The sequence below is a fragment of the Pseudophryne corroboree genome, chromosome 12, assembly GCF_028390025.1.
Source record: "Pseudophryne corroboree isolate aPseCor3 chromosome 12, aPseCor3.hap2, whole genome shotgun sequence".
Taxonomy (NCBI): Eukaryota; Metazoa; Chordata; class Amphibia; order Anura; family Myobatrachidae; genus Pseudophryne; species Pseudophryne corroboree.
In genome coordinates, this window is record NC_086455.1 from 14770217 (window position 1) to 14789804 (window position 19588).

The following is a 19588-nucleotide window of genomic DNA, read 5'->3' on the forward strand; positions in this document are numbered from 1 at the left end:
TCGTTAGCAGTTTTTAGCAGACGTGCAAACGCATTGTCGCCGCCCACCGGGGAGTGTATTTTCGCTTTGCAGAAGTGCGAACGCCTGTGCAGCAGAGCGCCTGCAAAATCTTTTTGTGCAAAACAAGACCAGCCCTGTATTTACTCTTCATGTGCGTTGAGTCTAACGACGGAGGGGCGGCTTTTGACGTCACACACCCACCCTGCGTTCGCCCAGCCACGCCTGCGTTTTTCCCGACACGTCTGCGTTTTTCTAAGCACTCCCTGAAAACTGTCAGTTGCCACCCAGAAACGCCCACTGCATGTCAATCTTCCTGCGTTCTGCCGTGCGACTGAAAGCTTCGCTAGAACCTGTGCAAAACCACAATGCTCTTTGTACCCGTACGTCGCGCCTGCGCATTGCGGTGCATACGCATGCGCAGATTAGCCGTTTTTTTTCACTGATCGCTGTGCTGCGAACAACGGCAGCTAGCGATCAACTCGGAATGACCCCCATAGTTTTGCCCTTTAGCTAACAAATTTGCTACTGTGATCAGATCTGAATTAGGCCCAAAAATGCATGCTGGGGGCCACCCAGCATGTGTAACACCACCCAGCGATGCAATTGCAATTCAATTGTGATCGCATAGCAGAAAGCAACAAATAGAGGTGGACCCCTGTATACACAGGAAGACTGCTTATACAGGTGCACCGCCGCCATGCTTCCTGTCTCAGGAAAAGCAGACAATGTCATCTGGCAGCCCCGAAAACGACCATGACATGCCTGCGTTTCCTGTACCACTCCCCCGCAATGCCGCCCCCGACGGCCCACTGCCTTTCAATCACTATGCAATTGGAGGTTACAATCTAGAACCTAATTCAGACCTGATCACTTTTGTTGCGATTTCGCAAGGTGGCCGATTATCGTTTGACGTACGGATCGTAGTGCACACGCGTAAGGCGAAACTGCAAAAAAATCCAGCGTCTCTTTTGATTGCTAGACTGATGCAGACTGAGTGACAGGAAGCGGACATTTGTGGGTGGTAACTGGGCGTTTTCTGGGAGTGTCAGGAAAAACGCGGGCGTCCCCAAGTGTTTTCAGGGCGGGTGTGTGACGTCAGCTCCGGCCCGAGCAGCCGTTTCTATCACACTGTAGGAGTACGTCCTGGGCTACACACAGACTGGAAAAATCATTCGATGGTGAGTGAGTTGCGAACAGATTTGCAGCTGACCGACGTTCGCAGGTATTTTCGCACGCCGTATGCAGACTTGCACGGGGCGGAGTTTCACTGTCTGGGCGACGACTATCTGATCGCAAACCTCTGCAAATTCGCAATCAGGTCTGAATCGAGCCCTTAGTTATTAAACACACGCAAAGATGGGCTAGCAAAGAATTACTTTGATCTAATAGTTGAAGTATCTCTATTAGAGAGTGAGTGCGTGGTTTTAGATAAAGGTATAGTTAGTGAGCAAGCACTGATTCTTCTAGATAAGGCCGGATAGAGGGAATACATATGTATTCCTGACTAATGGGATGCCGGCTGTCAGTATCCCGACAGTGGCATCCTGCCCACCAGAATGCCGCGAGCGATATGAGTCTCCTTGCGGGTTCTCTGCGCTCTCTACAGGATCTTCTCCCACTCTATGAGTGTCATGGACACCCACAAGTGGGAATAGCCCCTGTGAGACGGTATTCCGGCTTTTGGCTGCCGGGTTTCCGGTGTCGGGATCCTGACCGCCGGCAAATTGATTGCCTCCCAATAGAGTGTGTACAGTCTAAATAAGGGCAGGCAGAGTGAGAGACCAAGTATTATAGATCATTTCAGATAGTGTACAAGGGCAGACAGAATTGGCATGCACAGTTCTATATAAGGTCAGACAGAGTGAGTGTGGACAGTTCTAGATGAATGCAGAGTGAGTGGGACTGGTTCTAGAAAAGGGTGGACATAGCGAGTGGGCATGGTTCTAGAAAAGGGTGGACAGAGTGAGTGAGCATGGTTCTAGAAAAGGGTGGACAAAGTGAATGAGCATGGTTCTAGAAAATGGTGTACAGAGTGAGTGAGCATTGTTCTAGAAAAAGGTGTACAGAGTGAGTGAGCATGGTTCTAGAAAAAGGTGGACAGAGTGAGTGGGCATGGTTCTAGAAAAGGGTGTACAGAGTGAGTGAGCATAGTTCTAGAAAAGGGTGGCCAGAGTGAGTATGATTCTAGAAAAGGGTGGACAGAGTGAGTGGGCATGATTTTAGAAAAGGGTGGACAGAGTGCGTGAGCATAGTTCTAGAAAAGGGTGGACAGAGTGAGTGAGCATAGTTCTAGAAAAGGGTGGACAGAGTGAGTGGGCATGATTCTAGAAAAGGGTGGACAGAGTGAGTGGGCATGATTCTAGAAAAGGGTGGACAGAGTGAGTGGGCATGATTCTAGAAAAGGGTGGACAGAGTGAGTGGGCATGATTCTAGAAAAGAGTGGACAACGTGAGTGAGCCTAGTTCTAGAAAAGGGTGGACAGAGTGAGTGAGCATGATTCTAGAAAAGGGTGGACAGAGTGCGTGAGCATAGTTCTAGAAAAGGGTGGACAGAGTGAGTGGGCATGATTCTAGAAAAGAGTGGACAACGTGAGTGAGCCTAGTTCTAGAAAAGGGTGGACAGAGTGAGTGAGCATGATTCTAGAAAAGGGTGGACAGAGTGCGTGAGCATAGTTCTAGAAAAGGGCGGACAGAGTGACTGTGCAGTTGTAAACAAAGGGCCCAATTCAGGATGAGTTGCAGTTTTGCGAAAAACTGCAAAACTATAACTCCTCCTTGTAGCGTGTGGGAGGTCGCCCTGCACAGGGCAAGGTCACCCTACATGCCGGGTCCTCCCTCCTCCCCTGCCGAAATGCGAGTGCTTCGTTAACCAGCGAAACGCTTGCATCTTTATGGTGCCCCCACCCCCATACACAGGGCAGTCATTCACTGTCCAGACCGTGACTCCCCCCCCCCCCCCCCCCCAATGCTGCGACAATAGACAATACCCATCCCCTGCTGGGACTTTGACTGCGACCACATGCGATCGCAGTTTAAGTCATCACGCAGCTGCGCGCGCTCATGCGTAGAAGTGCGGAAGTAACAGAATAGCGATTTCTGCACTTCTACAAACGAAACTGAAACGGGCCCAAAGTAAGATAGCGTGATCATGCACAGTTCTAGATAAAGTAAGATAGCGTGATCATGCACAGTTCTAGATAAAGTAAGATAGCGTGCACAGTTCTAGATAAAGTAAGATAGTGTGAGCGTGCACAGTTCTAGAAAAAGTAAGATAGCGTGAGTGTGCACAGTTCTAGATAAAGTAAGATAGCGTGAGTGTGCACATTTCTAGATAAAGGGGGTAATTCCAAGTTGATCGCTGCAGGATTTTTGTTAGCAATTGGGCAAAACCATGTGCACTGCAGGGGAGGCAGATATAACATGTGCAGAGAGAGTTAGATTTGGGTGGGGTGTGTTCAATCTGCAATCTAATTTGCAGTGTAAAAATAAAGCAGCCAGTATTTACCCTGCACAGAAACAAAATAACCCACCCAAATCTAACTCTCTTTACACATGTTATATCTGCCTCCCCTGCAGTGCACATGGTTTTGCCCAATTGCTATCAAAAATCCTGCTGCGATCAATTTGAAAGTAAGATAGCGTGAGCATGCACAGCTCTAGATAAAGTAAGATAACATGAGCGTGCACAGTTCTAGGTATGGCCTGGTACAGTGAGGAGTACAGTTCTAGATTAGGCCAGATAGAGTAAGCATCCACAGTTCTAGGTATGATCAGATAGTGAGGAGCACAGTTCTAGATTAGGCCAGATAGAGTAAGCATCCACAGTTCTAGGTATGATCAGATAGTGAGGAGCACAGTTCTAGATTAGGCCACATAGAGTAAGTATACAGAGTTCTAGGTATGGCCATGTAGAGTGAGGAGCACAGTTCTAGATTAAGCCAGATAGAGTAAGCATCCACAGTTCTAGGTATGATCAGATAGTGAGGAGCACAGTTCTAGATTAGGCCAGATAGAGTAAGCATCCACAGTTCTAGGTATGATCAGATAGTGAGGAGCACAGTTCTAGATTAGGCCAGATAGAGTAAGCATCCACAGTTCTAGGTATGATCAGATAGTGAGGAGCACAGTTCTAGATTAGGCCAGATAGAGTAAGCATCCACAGTTCTAGGTATGATCAGATAGTGAGGAGCACAGTTCTAGATTAGGCCACATAGAGTAAGTATACAGAGTTCTAGGTATGGCCATGTAGAGTGAGGAGCACAGTTCTAGATTAAGCCAGATAGAGTAAGCATCCACAGTTCTAGGTATGATCAGATAGTGAGGAGCACAGTTCTAGATTAGGCCAGATAGAGTAAGCATCCACAGTTCTAGGTATGATCAGATAGTGAGGAGCACAGTTCTAGATTAGGCCAGATAGAGTAAGCATCCACAGTTCTAGGTATGATCAGATAGTGAGGAGCACAGTTCTAGATTAGGCCAGATAGAGTAAGTATGCACAGTTCTAGGTATGACCATGTAGAGTGAGGAGCACAGTTCTAGATTAGGCCAGATTGGGTAAGTATGCACAGTTCTAGGTATGATCAGATAGTGAGGAGCACAGTTCTAGATTAGGCCACATAGAGTAAGTATGCAGAGTACTAGGTATGGCCATGTAGAGTGAGGAGCACATTTCTAGATTAGGCCAGATAGAGTAAGCATCCACAGTTCTAGGTATGATCAGATAGTGAGGAGCACCGTTCTAGATTAGGCCAGATAGAGTAAGCATCCACAGTTCTAGGTATGATCAGATAGTGAGGAGCACAGTTCTAGATTAGGCCAGATTGGGTAAGTATGCACAGTTCTAGGTATGATCAGATAGTGAGGAGCACAGTTCTAGATTAGTCCAGATAAAGTAAGCATCCACAGTTCTAGGTATGATCAGATAGTGAGGAGCACAGTTCTAGATTAGGCCAGATAGAGTAAGCATCCAGTTCTAGGTATGATCAGATAGTGAGGAGCACAGTTCTAGATTAGGCCAGATAGAGTAAGTATGCACAGTTCTAGGTATGGCCATGTAGAGTGAGGAGCACAGTTCTAGATTAGGCCAGATTGGGTAAGTATGCACAGTTCTAGGTATGGCCATGTAGAGTGAGGAGCACAGTTCTAGATTAGGCCAGATTGGGTAAGTATGCACAGTTCTAGATAAGGGCAGAGTGAGTGGGTGTGCATAGTTCTAGAAACGAGCAGGTAGAGAGTGAGCATGTTTCTATAAAAGGGCAGACTGCTGCGGGTACCATTCTAGATCAAGGCAGACAGAGTGAGCAGCATACTTCTAAAAAAAGGACAGATGGCCTGATTCAGAGGTTGGCGCTAATCCTGTCATGACTGCGACTTCTTACCCAATGCAACTGCAAATTTTTTCAAAGTCACAGGAGCTGGAATTTGTAGCCCACCGGCTGAGTCTCCGCGACTTTGCACGCCCATTCAAATACTACTTCTCTGTGTTCCTGTTCTCAATTATGGGGACACATGAGGGTGCGCAGTACAATAAATATCTGACAGACATCGGCTTAGTGTCCCAAACCCCCCCCCCAATAAAACAGGCCCAGCAAGAGTAAGAAGAATGCTTCTAGAAAAGGGCAAATAGAGTGGGTAACCACGGTTCTAGATAACGGCGGTTATAGGGAGGAAGCACAATTCTCAGACACATGAACCACATTGTGCACATAAACAAATAACGCGGTTCTACAGTCTTTGCAGCTTGCGTATTACCCCTTGTGTAAATGACTCGGAATGATAGTGCAGAAGAGGCACTGAGAGAGTTAATGCCGGATTCACCTCCTGTCACGCTCCCTACGCTCACATCATATTGCTGCTCTGTCCTGAGAAATTGTAATAATTAGCATTAATAACACAGGAACTTGGCTTCCAGGGATCATACAGTTCATTGAGGCAGAAGTTTGCCAAACAGTCCCCTGCTCACTTCTAAATCCATTCTCTTCCTTTTCTTTCCAGAGGAAAGAAAGCGGAGTTTTGCCTTCATGCGTAGAAATAGGCACATTTCTGAGAGTTCGCTGTCTTGTCACGCTAACCCCAGACACATGTCTGATAGAACAGGAGCAACAACCATCATTGGGGCTTATGCAGGGTTGAAGGCGTCCGTTCTGCAGATGGCAGCCACAGTGTGCATGCTTCAAAAGCCCAGAAGGGAGACTACAATAAGGGATCATGTGAATAATTGTACAGTACGTAAAGGACAGGCTGATGTTAGGGGTAGTGTGCAAAGTGCAATCGCTTTCTGACGTGAATATTCTGCATTTTTTCCAGTTGTGCTTTCCCTACCATCCTCCATGCGCATCCGTGGTCTCTCTTATAATTTCACGGCCGTCCAGCTCCACCTACACTGGGGTAACATGTCTCTACGAGAAGGGTCAGAGCACCAGATTGATGGGAAGGTGTATCCAGCAGAGGTAAGAAACCAGGGTCGGATTAAGGGCCACGTGAGCCTGGGGTGGAAAATGTTCATGGGCCTATTGTGAGAAGCGGTGTGACCAGTGCTGTGTGGGTGTGGCCAGTGCCATGTGGGCGTGTACATCCCCCCTACACTATCAGCCCCAGTGTCTCCCCAAATACATAATAATAGAAAAATAACAATATTTTAGTGAAAAACCTACAAATGACAATTTTAATACTTGTGATTTATGGTCGACTGTGTGGCCAGATAGGCAGCATCATACTGCCACGATGAAGGGCCTATTTGTATGTGGAGGCCCGCAGCTGCATGCACCCAATTATTAATCTTACCCTGATTCCAGCAACGGAGAGAACTCAGGATAGAGTTCTGTAATGGGCCTGGTGGGTATTTGACCACCTTGTAGAACCTTTTCTGGTAACAGCCAGGCAGGGGGTCAGTCTGACATGCGTGGACGGAGACCAACATCGTCTGATGTGTAGACATTAACGTAGGGTGAATGAGGCCCTTGTGCCGGTGTTGGTATTACACCCACTACAGTTATGGGAACCAGCATCCCTCCAACCCAATAGATATTATCTCTGTGCCCAAACACCTGAGCTTCTCTCCGGCAATGGCTGTTTGGTAAAAAAGAAAGGTTCTCTCCACTTTAGTGACCTCTGCGCCTGGCTGTTGTGAGCTCTGAATCTGGCACTGCTGGGATGAAGCTCTGTGGCCGGGTACGCAATGACTAGTAAAATTCCGCTCCTCAACGTGTTTCACTGCTCTTGGCGGCAGTAGCCGTTTCCTTAGGAGACGTTCATCAAGCAGCGCCAGATTCTGAGCTTATAGCAGCCACAGACGGCATTAACTTAAGTGATGAGAACCTTGCTTTTAGAACCGTACATTCGCTAGAGCAACACATTTATCCACTGGATTGCAGGGCCGCCTGCTCCCGAAAAAAGCTGTCCATTTACACGACTTGCATGCACTCTGGATGACCTGAGTAGTCTGACTTTCATGTGAGGCTTACGCATGCTAAGCAACACGTTATCTAGCTGCTCGCTCCTCATTTGGGACTGTTTAATGCATATTGCATTCATTGACAATATTTATATCATTATGCATTGTCATTTATATTTGACTACTAGTCTCAACTCTAGGGTAGGGATGGTCATCGATAGTCGCCTAACATCAATGGCAACTACCGATGGCCAATGGCTTTGCCATCGATGATAGAGAGCCAATGGTTCTCTGCAATCGATTGCTGAGTAGAACCAAATATTTTTTTTTTTTATCCACACAGAGCTTAGCCCCCCGGCTACCCATTAAGCCCCACCCCCATCTTTTTATATTGGCGCACAGCCCAGCCAGCACTGGCCTTCAAGTTGTGCAAACTATCGATGGTAAACCATAGATGGTTTAAGTGCCATCGGTGGTTATCACAAATTGCAACCATTGATGGGCAGTCTAGGGATGGCCATCGACCATCGATTTCTAATCATAGATGGTTTTTGCCCAATGTAGAATTCTGCTGCCATTGATGGGTGAGAACCAGATGGTTTCCCTCAATTGATGCCATTGGCATAACCAAGTATTTTTTTTTATTTTACTAGGTGTCAGGATACGGAGCATAGCTCCGCCCCCAACACCCATGAAGCAACACGCCCAGGTCCTGATTGGCTCACAGCTCACTCAATAGTACTAAAGTAGGGGGTAACCATTGATGGGTAAATCCAATGGTGTTTCCTTACAGACGGTTTCCCACCTTCAAGGTTATCCATCAATAGCCATCAATAACCCAACGATGGCCATCCCTAGGGCAGTCCACCAACGGCCATCCCTACTTCCTGGAGTTCATTTTTATTAATGCTTGTTAGCTTATAATTGTTACTTTTTATATATTTGCTTAGACTGGTCTAGCACTTTAGTGTTTAGTTACACACCCGTTGTCCTCTATAGCGCTGCATCAACTGTTCTCATACATAATTAAGCATAGAACCGATGAGTGAAGGATTAAACCTCTCCCTAGGAATTCTGGGTAGAGATATGCAAATCACTGAAATACTTGTTGCTCGACTACCATTATTAGGTCAAGGTTAAGGCTTATATTCTTATTGCATGGTTTGTAGCATTAGGCAGAGTCCGGCTCAGGAAAATCTTTTCTCTGTTGGAAAAGTTTATCCTTTCTCAGCCTGCCAAGCGGCCAGGGGTCAGACTATGAAACGCTAACACGACTCGGGATACTAATAGCATCAGAAGGACATGAAGGGAGTCTATAATGTTATTATATTAGTTGGATGTACTTCAAAAAGATTTTGCTGGGTCAGAAAAAAATTGCATAAGACACAGAGTGAAGCTGCCAGGGTCGTGACCCCGAACAAAGGACTGACAACTGACATGTGACGTCAATCATGATGAAATGATCCCATCAGCAAATTGCAGCATGGCTGACGATGGTCGCACACCGGTCACTGCCAGGTCTGGCCAAACACATAGGAGGTAAGTTACCCCAAACGCAACGCAAAGCACCTTCGCTGGTCTTCTTAATGCTTATGGGTAGAGTAGGTTGTTAGCCTAACTGCGCTCAGCTTCTGGGTATCTAGGGCCTTGCAGTCTGACCTTTTGTGGTCTGTGTGTTACACGCTGTATACCTGTTCTTCAGCGGGTGAAGACAAATAGGGATGTTTTTAAATCTTATACTTGTATTCAATAATCAAACCGAATTCACATACATGCAGCGTATAAGTGTACGGGCAGGTTCTCTTATGCTCTGATATTGCTCAGAGAAAATCCTGAGGAAGGCCAGTGAGCCGAAACGCGTTGGAAGGCAGCAGAAGGAAAACACAAGGCGAGTCTCCGCATTGGAGGGTCGTGCCTGGCAAAAGGTTCTCAAGAGCCAGAGCCAGCACATCACCTCCCCAGTCAACGACCAGCTCGGTGTATACGTTGCAGGCTCCCGGGGAAGTCCGTGCAAGGACCAACCGAGGGAGCAGGCACGACACCTGCAACAGAGTCAGCCTGGAGTCCCTGTAAGTATCCCGGCGCGGCCCGCACCTGATCATCTAAGACACACAGCCGCAACGGTAAGCGCTAGGACAATTGAGATCAAAGCAATTACAGAGACTCGGAACGCCGGTCTCTGCCACCGCTATTATCATTTGAAGATTCACCAATTTCTCCCCGAAGGGGCATAGACTATTCTTACAGCATCAGAGCTTTAGAGAACTTTCTTTACTAGAACAGAACTTCTTAACGGGATTTTCTCTGAGAAATATCAAAGCATAAGAGAACCTGCCTGAATAGTACAATCTACTTACCTATATGTATTTATACGTTGCATGTACATGAATTCTGTTTGATTATTGAATACAAGTAAAAGATTTAAAAACATCACTATTTGTCTTCACCCTCTGAAGCACAGGTATACAGCGTGTAACTCACAGACCACAGGGTCAGACTGCAAGGCTCTAGACACCCAGGAGCTGAGCGCAGTTAAGGGCCCCATACACTAGAACGATATGTCTGAGGCTGAAGTCAGAGGCGATTTCCCTTGAACTCTCCCGGGAGCTTCCCGGGACTGGTTCCATACGATTCCATACGATTTGGTACATTTTGCATGCAATATATCGTATGCGATCTCAGCCATGCCTGCGGGAACCGATATATCACCAGTGCAGCACTAACAATCCAGGGGAGCCGATCCGACCCTCACGGGAACGCGCATCGGATCGGATACACATTAAAAATGCCCGATTTCACCTGATATATCGGTCCGAATGCCCTTTAGGCTAACAACCTACTCTATCCTATAGCAAGAAAGGGGACCGGACATCCCCGTAACTCGCAGCACACCCCGATCACACCAAGCCTGTTTCGGTCACTCAGGAAGGGATGCACACACATGGGCACAACATCTATTCAGTATTTACCCATTGCCCTGTTGTGTAGAGCAGCGGAACACTGCAGCCCGTGGAGTGGAACAGCGGGATAGTGTCCGAAAAGTGGGACCACCCCCCCCACTGAAAATCGGGATGGTTGGCAGGTATGCCGTGACACTCCAACAAGTCAGGGTGGTTACATGCGATCACTTTGCCACTGCCCAGTTCCCGCCATCGAAAAGCCCTATATCATGAAAAATAAGAATTTACTTACCGATAATTCTATTTCTCGGAGTCCGTAGTGGATGCTGGGGTTCCTGAAAGGACCATGGGGAATAGCGGCTCCGCAGGAGACAGGGCACAAAAGTAAAGCTTTCCGATCAGGTGGTGTGCACTGGCTCCTCCCCCTATGACCCTCCTCCAAGCCAGTTAGGTACTGTGCCCGGACGAGCGTACACAATAAGGGAGGAATTTTGAATCCCGGGTAAGACTCATACCAGCCACACCAATCACACCGTACAACTTGTGATCTAAACCCAGTTAACAGTATGATAACAGCGGAGCCTCTGAAAAGATGGCTCACAACAATAATAACCCGATTTTTGTAACTATGTACAAGTATTGCAGATAATCCGCACTTGGGATGGGCGCCCAGCATCCACTACGGACTCCGAGAAATAGAATTATCGGTAAGTAAATTCTTATTTTCTCTATCGTCCTAGTGGATGCTGGGGTTCCTGAAAGGACCATGGGGATTATACCAAAGCTCCCAAACGGGCGGGAGAGTGCGGATGACTCTGCAGCACCGAATGAGAGAACTCCAGGTCCTCCTTAGCCAGGGTATCAAATTTGTAGAATTTAGCAAACGTGTTTGCCCCTGACCAAGTAGCTGCTCGGCAAAGTTGTAACGCCGAGACCCCTCGGGCAGCCGCCCAAGATGAGCCCACCTTCCTTGTGGAATGGGCATTTACATATTTTGGCTGTGGCAGGCCTGCCACAGAATGTGCAAGCTGAATTGTATTACACATCCAACTAGCAATAGTCTGCTTAGAAGCAAGAGCACCCAGTTTGTTGGGTGCATACAGGATAACAGCAAGTCAGTTTTCCTGACTCCAGCCGTCCTGGAACATATTTTCAGGGCCCTGACAACATCTAGCAACTTGGAGTCCTCCAAGTCCCTAGTAGGTGCAAGGCACCACAATAAGCTGGTTCAGGTGAAACACTGACACCACCTTAGGGAGAGAACTGGGGACGAGTCCGCAGCTCTGCCCTGTCCGAATGGACAAACAGATATGGGCTTTTTTGAGAAAAAAAACACCAATTTGACACTCGCCTGGTCCAGGCCAGGGCCAAGAGCATGGTCACTTTTCATGTGAGATGCTTCAAATCCACAGATTTGACTGGTTTTAAACCAATGTGATTTGAGGAATCCCAGAACTACGTTGAGATCCCACAGTGCCACTGGAGGCACAAAAGGGGGTTGTATATGCAATACTCCCTTGACAAACTTCTGGACTTCAGGAACTGAAGCCAATTCTTTCTGGAAGAAAATCGACAGGGCCGAAATTTGAACCTTAATGGACCCCAATTTGAGGCCCATAGACACTCCTGTTTGCAGGAAATGCAGGAAACGACCGAGTTGAAATTTCTTTGTGGGGCCTTCCTGGCCTCACACCACGCAACATATTTTCGCCACATGTGGCGATAATGTTGTGCGGTCACCTCCTTTCTGGCTTTGACCAGGGTAGGAATGACCTCTTCCGGAATGCCTTTTCCCTTAGGATCCGGCTTTCCACCGCCATGCCGACAAACGCAGCTGCGGTAAGTCTTGGAACAGACCTGGTACTTGCTGAAGCAAGTCCCTTCTTAGCGGCAGAGGCCATAAGACCTCTGTAAGCATCTCTTGAAGTTCCGGGTACCAAGTCCTTCTTGGCCAATCCGGAGCCATGAGTATAGTTCTTACTCCTCTACGTCTTATAATTCTCAGCACCTTAGGTATGAGAAGCAGAGGAGGGAACACATACACCGACTGGTACACCCACGGTGTTACCAGAACGTCCACAGCTATTGCCTGAGGGTCTCTTGACCTGGCGCAATACCTGTCCCGTTTTTTGTTCAGACGGGACGCCATCATGTCCACCTTTGGTATTTCCCAACGGTTTACAATCATGTGGAAAAAACTTCCCGATGAAGTTTCCACTCTCCCGGGTGGAGGTCGTGCCTGCTGAGGAAGTCTGCTTCCCAGTTTCCATTCCCGGGATGAAACACTGCTGACAGTGCTATCACATGATTTTCCGCCCAGCGAAAAGTCCTTGCAGTTTTTGCCATTGCCCTCCTGCTTCTTGTGTCGCCCTGTCTGTTTACGTGGGCGACTGCCGTGATGTTTTTCCCACTGGATCAATACCGGCTGACCTTGAAGCAGAGGTCTTGCTAAGCTTAGAGCATTATAAATTTACCCTTAGCTCCAGTATATTTATGTGGAGAAAAGTCTCCAGACTTGATCACACTCCCTGGAAATTTTTTCCTTGTGTGACTGCTCCCCAGCCTCTCGGGCTGGGCTCCGTGGTCACCAGCATCCAATCCTGAATGCCGAATCTGCGGCCCTCTAGAAGATGAGCACTCTATAACCACCACAGGAGAGACACCCTTGTCCTTGGATATAGGGTTATCCGCTGATGCATCTGAAGATGCGATCCGGACCATTTGTCCAGCAGATCCCACTGAAAAGTTCTTGCGTGAAATCTGCCGAATGGAATTGCTTCGTAGGAAGCCACCATTTTTACCAGGACCCTTGTGCAATGATGCACTGTTTTTAGGAGGTTCCTGACTAGCTCGGATAACTCCCTGGCTTTCTCTTCCGGGAGAAACACCTTTTTCTGGACTGTGTCCAGAATCATCCCTAGGCACAGCAGACGTGTCGTCGGGATCAGCTGCGATTTTGGAATATTTAGAATCCACCCGTGCTGTTGTAGCAGTATCCGAGATAGTGCTACTCCGACCTCCAACTGTTCCCTGGACTATGCCCTTATCAGGAGATCGTCCAAGTAAGGGATAATTAAGACGCCTTTTCTTCGAAGAAGAATCATCATTTCGGCCATTACCTTGGTAAAGACCCGGGGTGCCGTGGACAATCCAAACGGCAGCGTCTGAAACTGATAGTGACAGTTCTGCACCACGAACCTGAGGTACCCTTAGTGAGAAGGGCAAATTTGGGACATAGAGGTAAGCATCCCTGATGTCCCGGGACACTATATAGTCCCCTTCTTCCTGGTTCGTTATCACTGCTCTGAGTGACTCCATCTTGATTTGAACCTTTGTAAGTGTTCAAAATTTTTTTTAGAATAAGTCTCACCTAGCCTTCTGGCTTCAGTACCACAATATAGTGTGGAATAATACCCCTTTTCTTGTAGTAGGAGGGGTAATTTAATTATCACCTGCTGGGAATACAGCTTGTGAATTTTTTCCCATACTGCCTCCTTGTCGGAGGGAGACCTTGGTAAAGCAGACTTCAGGAGCCTGCGAAGGGGAAACGTCTCGACATTCCAATCTGTACCCCTGGGATACTACTTGTAGGATCCAGGGGTCCTGTACGGTCTCAGCGCCATGCTGAGAACTTGTCAGAAGCGGTGGAACGCTTCTGTTCCTGGGAATGGGCTGCCTGCTGCAGTCTTCTTCCCTTTCCTCTATCCCTGGGCAGATATGATCTTATAGGGACGAAAGGACTGAGGCTGAAAAGACGGTGTCTTTTTCTGCAGAGATGTGACTTAGGGTAAAAACGGCGGATTTTCCAGCAGTTGCCGTGGCCACCAGGTCCGATGGACCGACCCCAAATAACTCCTCTTCCTTTATACGGCAATACACCTTTGTGCCGTTTGGAATCTGCATCACCTGACCACTGTCGTGTCCATAACATCTTCTGGCAGATATGGACATCGCATTTACTCTTGATGCCAGAGTGCAAATATCCCTCTGTGCATCTCGCATATATAGAAATGCATCCTTTAAATGCTCTATAGTCAATAAAATACTGTCCCTGTCAAGGGTATCAATATTTTTAGTCAGGGAATCCGACCAAGCCACCCCAGCTCTGCACATCCAGGCTGAGGCGATCGCTGGTCGCAGTATAACACCAGTATGTGTGTATATACTTTTTATGATATTTTTCCAGCCTCCTGTCCGCTGGTCCTTGAGGACGGCCCTATCTATAGACGGTACCGCCACTTGTTTTGATAAGCGTGTGAGCGCCTTATCCACCCTAAGGGGTGTTTCCCAACGCGCCCTAACTTCTGGCGGGAAAGGGTATACCGCCCATAATTTTCTATCGGGGGGAACCCACGCATCATCACACACTTTATTTAATTTATCTGATTCAGGAAAAACTACGGTAGTTTTTTCACATCCCACATAATACCCTCTTTTGTGGTACTTGTAGTATCAGAAATATGTAACACCTCCTTCATTGCCTTTAACGTGTGGCCCTAATAAGGAATACGTTTGTTTATTCACCGTCGACACTGGATTCAGTGTCCCTGTCTGTGTCTGTGTCGACCGACTAAAGTAAACGGGCGTTTTAAAACCCCTGACGGTGTTTTTGAGACGTCTGGACCGGTACTAATTGTTTGTCGGCCGTCTCATGTCGTCAACCGACCTTGCAGCGTGTTGACATTATCACGTAATTTCCTAAATAAGCCATCCATTCCGGTGTCGACTCCCTAGAGAGTGACATCACCATTACAGGCAATTGCTCCGCCTCCTCACCAACATCGTCCTCATACATGTCGACACACACGTACCGACACACAGCACACACACAGGGAATGCTCTGATAGAGGACAGGACCCACTAGCCCTTTGGAGAGACAGAGGGAGAGTTTACCAGCACACACCAAAAACGCTATAATTATATAGGGACAACCTTATATAAGTGTTTTCCCTTATAGCATCTTTTTTATATATTTCTAACGCCAATTTAGTGCCCCCCCTCTCTGTTTTAACCCTGTTTCTGTAGTGCAGTGCAGGGGAGAGCCTGGGAGCCTTCCCTCCAGCCTTTCTGTGAGGGAAAATGGCGCTGTGTGCTGAGGAGATAGGCCCCGCCCCTTTTTCGGCGGCCTCGTCTCCCGCTCTTAACGGATTCTGGCAGGGGTTAAATATCTCCATATAGCCTCCGGAGGCTATATGTGAGGTATTTTTAGCCAAAATAGGTATTCATTTGCCTCCCAGGGCGCCCCCCTCCCAGCGCCCTGCACCCTCAGTGACTGCCGTGTGAAGTGTGCTGAGAGGAAAATGGCGCACAGCTGCAGTGCTGTGCGCTACCTTTAGAAGACTGAGGAGTCTTCTGCCGCCGATTCTGGACCTCTTCTTACTTCAGCATCTGCAAGGGGGCCGGCGGCAAGGCTCCGGTGACCATCCAGGCTGTACCTGTGATCGTCCCTCTGGAGCTGATGTCCAGTAGCCAAGAAGCCAATCCATCCTGCACGCAGGTGAGTTCACTTCTTCTCCCCTAAGTCCCTCGTTGCAGTGATCCTGTTGCCAGCAGGACTCACTGTAAAATAAAAAACCTAAGCTAAACTTTTCTAAGCAGCTCTTTAGGAGAGCCACCTAGATTGCACCCTTCTCGGCCGGGCACAAAAATCTAACTGGCTTGGAGGAGGGTCATAGGGGGAGGAGCCAGTGCACACCACCTGATCGGAAAGCTTTACTTTTGTGCCCTGTCTCCTGCGGAGCCGCTATTCCCCATGGTCCTTTCAGGAACCCCAGCATCCACTAGGACGATAGAGAAAGTCAGATCTGGCCAAGTTGTGTCCAATTCAGAATGCATCTGCAATCCGAGTGTTGTGTCACAGCACCGGATCACCATCGCAACCCACTATGGCTGCAGCATTTGACCAGTCTGCATAAGCCGTAACGTACTCAGACTGGATATTGGAACCGTTCAGCAAAGTCAAGGAAGACACAGACCCTGGATGTGACAAGTTATACGGCCCTGGCTTGTAAAACGGACCAGCCCGCAACCCAAGACATGCTGCGGCTGGGAGGTGGGGGTGCTGCGAGCGATATCGCAGGACCCAAGTAACTTATGAAAAACGCCCAATTACAGCCCGGTTCTGCCTAATCAGCTGCAAGTGGCAATGCAAATGAAATGCGTATGACCCTGCACCGCCCTGATTGCGTAAGCTTTGGCTGCGATGCATGAGCAGCGCCAAAACACGCTCTGCAAGCGGACTTGTGCTCGACTCTGAATCAGCTCCATCTGCTGGGTGGGCCAAACTCAGATCTTAAGAGGTCTCGTGCCACCTGTTGTCTGATGCCCAAACACTTTTGGCAGGTGAGCTTTCCAAGCTGGCTGATAAAATCAGACGTGGTTCTGATATTCTATATTGGCCACTACATGGCCCTCAGCTCCCAGATATCTGTCAAGAACAATCAAGTCAGCAGACAAGATCAGCAAGTGTGTGTGTGTACAGCTTTCAGTCTCTTGGCATTTTATTAGAAGGTGAGACCTTTAGTGTTGTGTTCAAGTGCACTTGTTATTTCTATGCAGAAAAAGGTTAAACTGGTTGTAGTCACAGTGGGACAATGGCAATTTTCTAGTTCAGTAGCTGCAGCAGGATTATAAACCTGCAGGCTCTGTGCTGCTGGAAGAGAGGAATGTGCTTACTGCCTGCGGCCAGCGGCCCCGTAGGGCTCCGAGCACAACAAACAAAGGGCCCTTCATTACTCAGACAGCGGCGTCAGCAAAACACCCCCCTCCCTTCCCAGCCCATGTGCAATCCTAGTACAATAACACAGGATTACGCCATTGTAACGTTGTAATGTATGGTATAATCAGACTCTGATGTATTTATAACGTGTCGGGGTGTCTCGTTGCCCACTTAACCGCAAATTATTTTCACCACGGCCTCCAATATTACTTACAGATTGTAAAGTCATTTATACAGTGATGTGGTATGTGACAGATTGCAAGCTCCTCAGGGCAGGTGTTTTTTTTATACCGGTGCTTTGTCATTTCTTGGAGACTGTTAAGCCACTAGAAAAATGCCTCTAGAACAGTAACTAACGTATATATTAGACTGCAAGCTTTGTGGAACAGTCTCTCATACTATTTTCCTGGGGCAAAGTTTCTATACAAACGCGGTCGCGGTCTTTGGAATAGAACACATTATACATTTATATATCTCTCCTTTTTGTTCCCAAAACAGTTGCATATCGTCCATTACAACGCTGACAAATTTTCCACCATCGGTGATGCTAAAAATAAACCCAATGGGCTGGCTGTTCTGGGGATCTTAATTGAGGTGAGACATTTATTTTCCTCCATTTACCTGCCCATCAGGTACAGAATTATTTCACTACATTGATGTACTTGTTACTATCTTATGCCTATTTTGCATGCTGTCCTCCATTTAGAGAGGTTTATAGTAAATATCAAACGTTTTGACCCATACTAGACACCTGAAAAGCTGGGAAAGGAAGTGAGGAAGTGAACCTTATGTTTCTCATGTCATTCTTAATTATCATTCAAGGTTTTTTTTTTTGTTTCCTTATTTTTTATTCATTTTAATAACATGTATTTATATTGCACCTGCATGATCCACAGTGCTTTACAGTTATTGTCAAATCCCTTTTTCGGGTTTTTCAGCCATGTATTTATATTATCTGGCAGAGGTGTATAACTTGGCTATGACACGGCTCTAGTGAGCTCTCCCCTAAGTGTAGGTGCAATTGTGGAGTATTTAGAGAAGGGAGTACACAGAACTCTCTGTGATTCCAAGGTATATAGGGAGTAATTCCGAGTTGTTCGCTCGCAAGCTGCTTTTAGCAGCTTTGCACACGCTAAGCCGCCGCCTACTGGGAGTGAATCTTAGCTTATGAAAATTGCGAACGAAAGATTCGCAATATTGCGAAAAGACTTCTCTGTGCAGTTTCTGAGTAGCTCGAGACTTACTCTGCCAGTGCGATCAGTTCAGTGCTTGTCGTTCCTGGTTTGACGTCACAAACACACCCAGCGTTCGCCCAGACACTCCTCCGTTTCTCCAGCCACTCCCGCGTTTTTCCCTGAAACGGTAGCGTTTTTTCACACACACCCATAAAACGGCCAGTTTCCGCCCAGAAACACCCACTTCCTGTCAATCACATTACGATCACCAGAACGAAGAAAAAACCTCGTAATGCCATGAGTAAAATACCTACCTGCATAGCAAATTTACTTGGCGCAGTCGCACTGCGGACATTGCGCATGCGCATTAGCGACTAATCGCTCCGTTGCGAGAAAAAAATAACGAGCGAACAACTCGGAATGACCCCCCATAGGGTAATACCACAAGCGGATGGACAGGACCAATGTGGCTGCAAATATGCAGCAAACCCTGGACACAGACGTCTGCAAAGATGCAGGAAACCCTGGACACAGACGTCTGCAAAGATGCAGCAAACCCTGGACACAGACATCTGCAAAGATGCAGGAAACCCTGGACACAGACGTCTGCAAAGATGCAGCAAACCCTGGACACAGACGTCTGCAAAGATGCAGGAAACCCTGGACACAGACGTCTGCAAAGATGCAGGAAACCCTGGACACAGACGTCTGCAAAGATGCAGGAAACCCTGGACACAGACATCTGCAAAGATGCAGGAAACCCTGGACACAGACATCTGCAAAGATGCAGGAAACCCTGGACACAGACGTCTGCAAAGATGCAGCAAACCCTGGACACAGACGTCTGCAAAGATGCAGCAAACCCTGGACACAGACGTAGTCGCATGTACTTCTGAGCATGTAATGCGGCCGCATCTTTGGCCAACTTCAGTGAAGCTTTGAATCAGGCCTGTAGAATCCGATTATTATGACGTATTTCTATAGGTGAAGTAAGAAACATTAATGGAGTAGTAAATAGGCTCACAGAGGGATCAATCACTAGGGGGCGCTCCGGGCTATAACACGGTTGCATAGTAGGCCTATAAACAAGAGTGACTCTGTAGGTATTCTGACATAAATTCCACGATCTTTAAACTTACTGTAGGTAATTGATGGGAGATGGGAATCTGTGTTTACATTCCTGCCTTGCTGTTGTTGTGGATGATGGATTTCCCGCTAATCTGATATGTCATGTTTTCATCTCAAACCTGCATAAAACAGATAGGAACTATGGAGAATACAGGATACAGCAACATTCTTAATTATCTGGATGAAGTCCGCTATGCAGGTAAGATTACTCTGGTATCCATGGAGTGCACATCATATTTGTTCATCTTTCTTTTTTGGAAGTGTGCCTTGTAATA

At 47.4% G+C, this 19588-nt stretch overlaps 1 protein-coding gene and 1 long non-coding RNA gene across 3 annotated transcripts in view; one reads left to right on the plus strand and one right to left on the minus strand.

The window, feature by feature from the left end:
* LOC134980310 (uncharacterized) overlaps positions 1 to 19588 on the minus strand; it is a 93219-nt gene that overhangs the window by 54650 nt on the left and 18981 nt on the right. The window contains exon 2 of the long non-coding RNA XR_010190377.1: positions 19325 to 19432. This is a non-coding gene — a long non-coding RNA (uncharacterized LOC134980310). The remainder of the gene's footprint in view (positions 1 to 19324; positions 19433 to 19588) is intronic.
* CA14 (carbonic anhydrase 14) overlaps positions 1 to 19588 on the plus strand; it is a 70418-nt gene that overhangs the window by 21017 nt on the left and 29813 nt on the right. For both annotated transcript variants that reach the window (XM_063947067.1, XM_063947068.1), the window contains exons 4-6: positions 6306 to 6448; positions 17509 to 17604; positions 19446 to 19512. In XM_063947067.1, coding sequence (XP_063803137.1) covers positions 6306 to 6448; positions 17509 to 17604; positions 19446 to 19512 — 306 coding nt within the window. The remainder of the gene's footprint in view (positions 1 to 6305; positions 6449 to 17508; positions 17605 to 19445; positions 19513 to 19588) is intronic.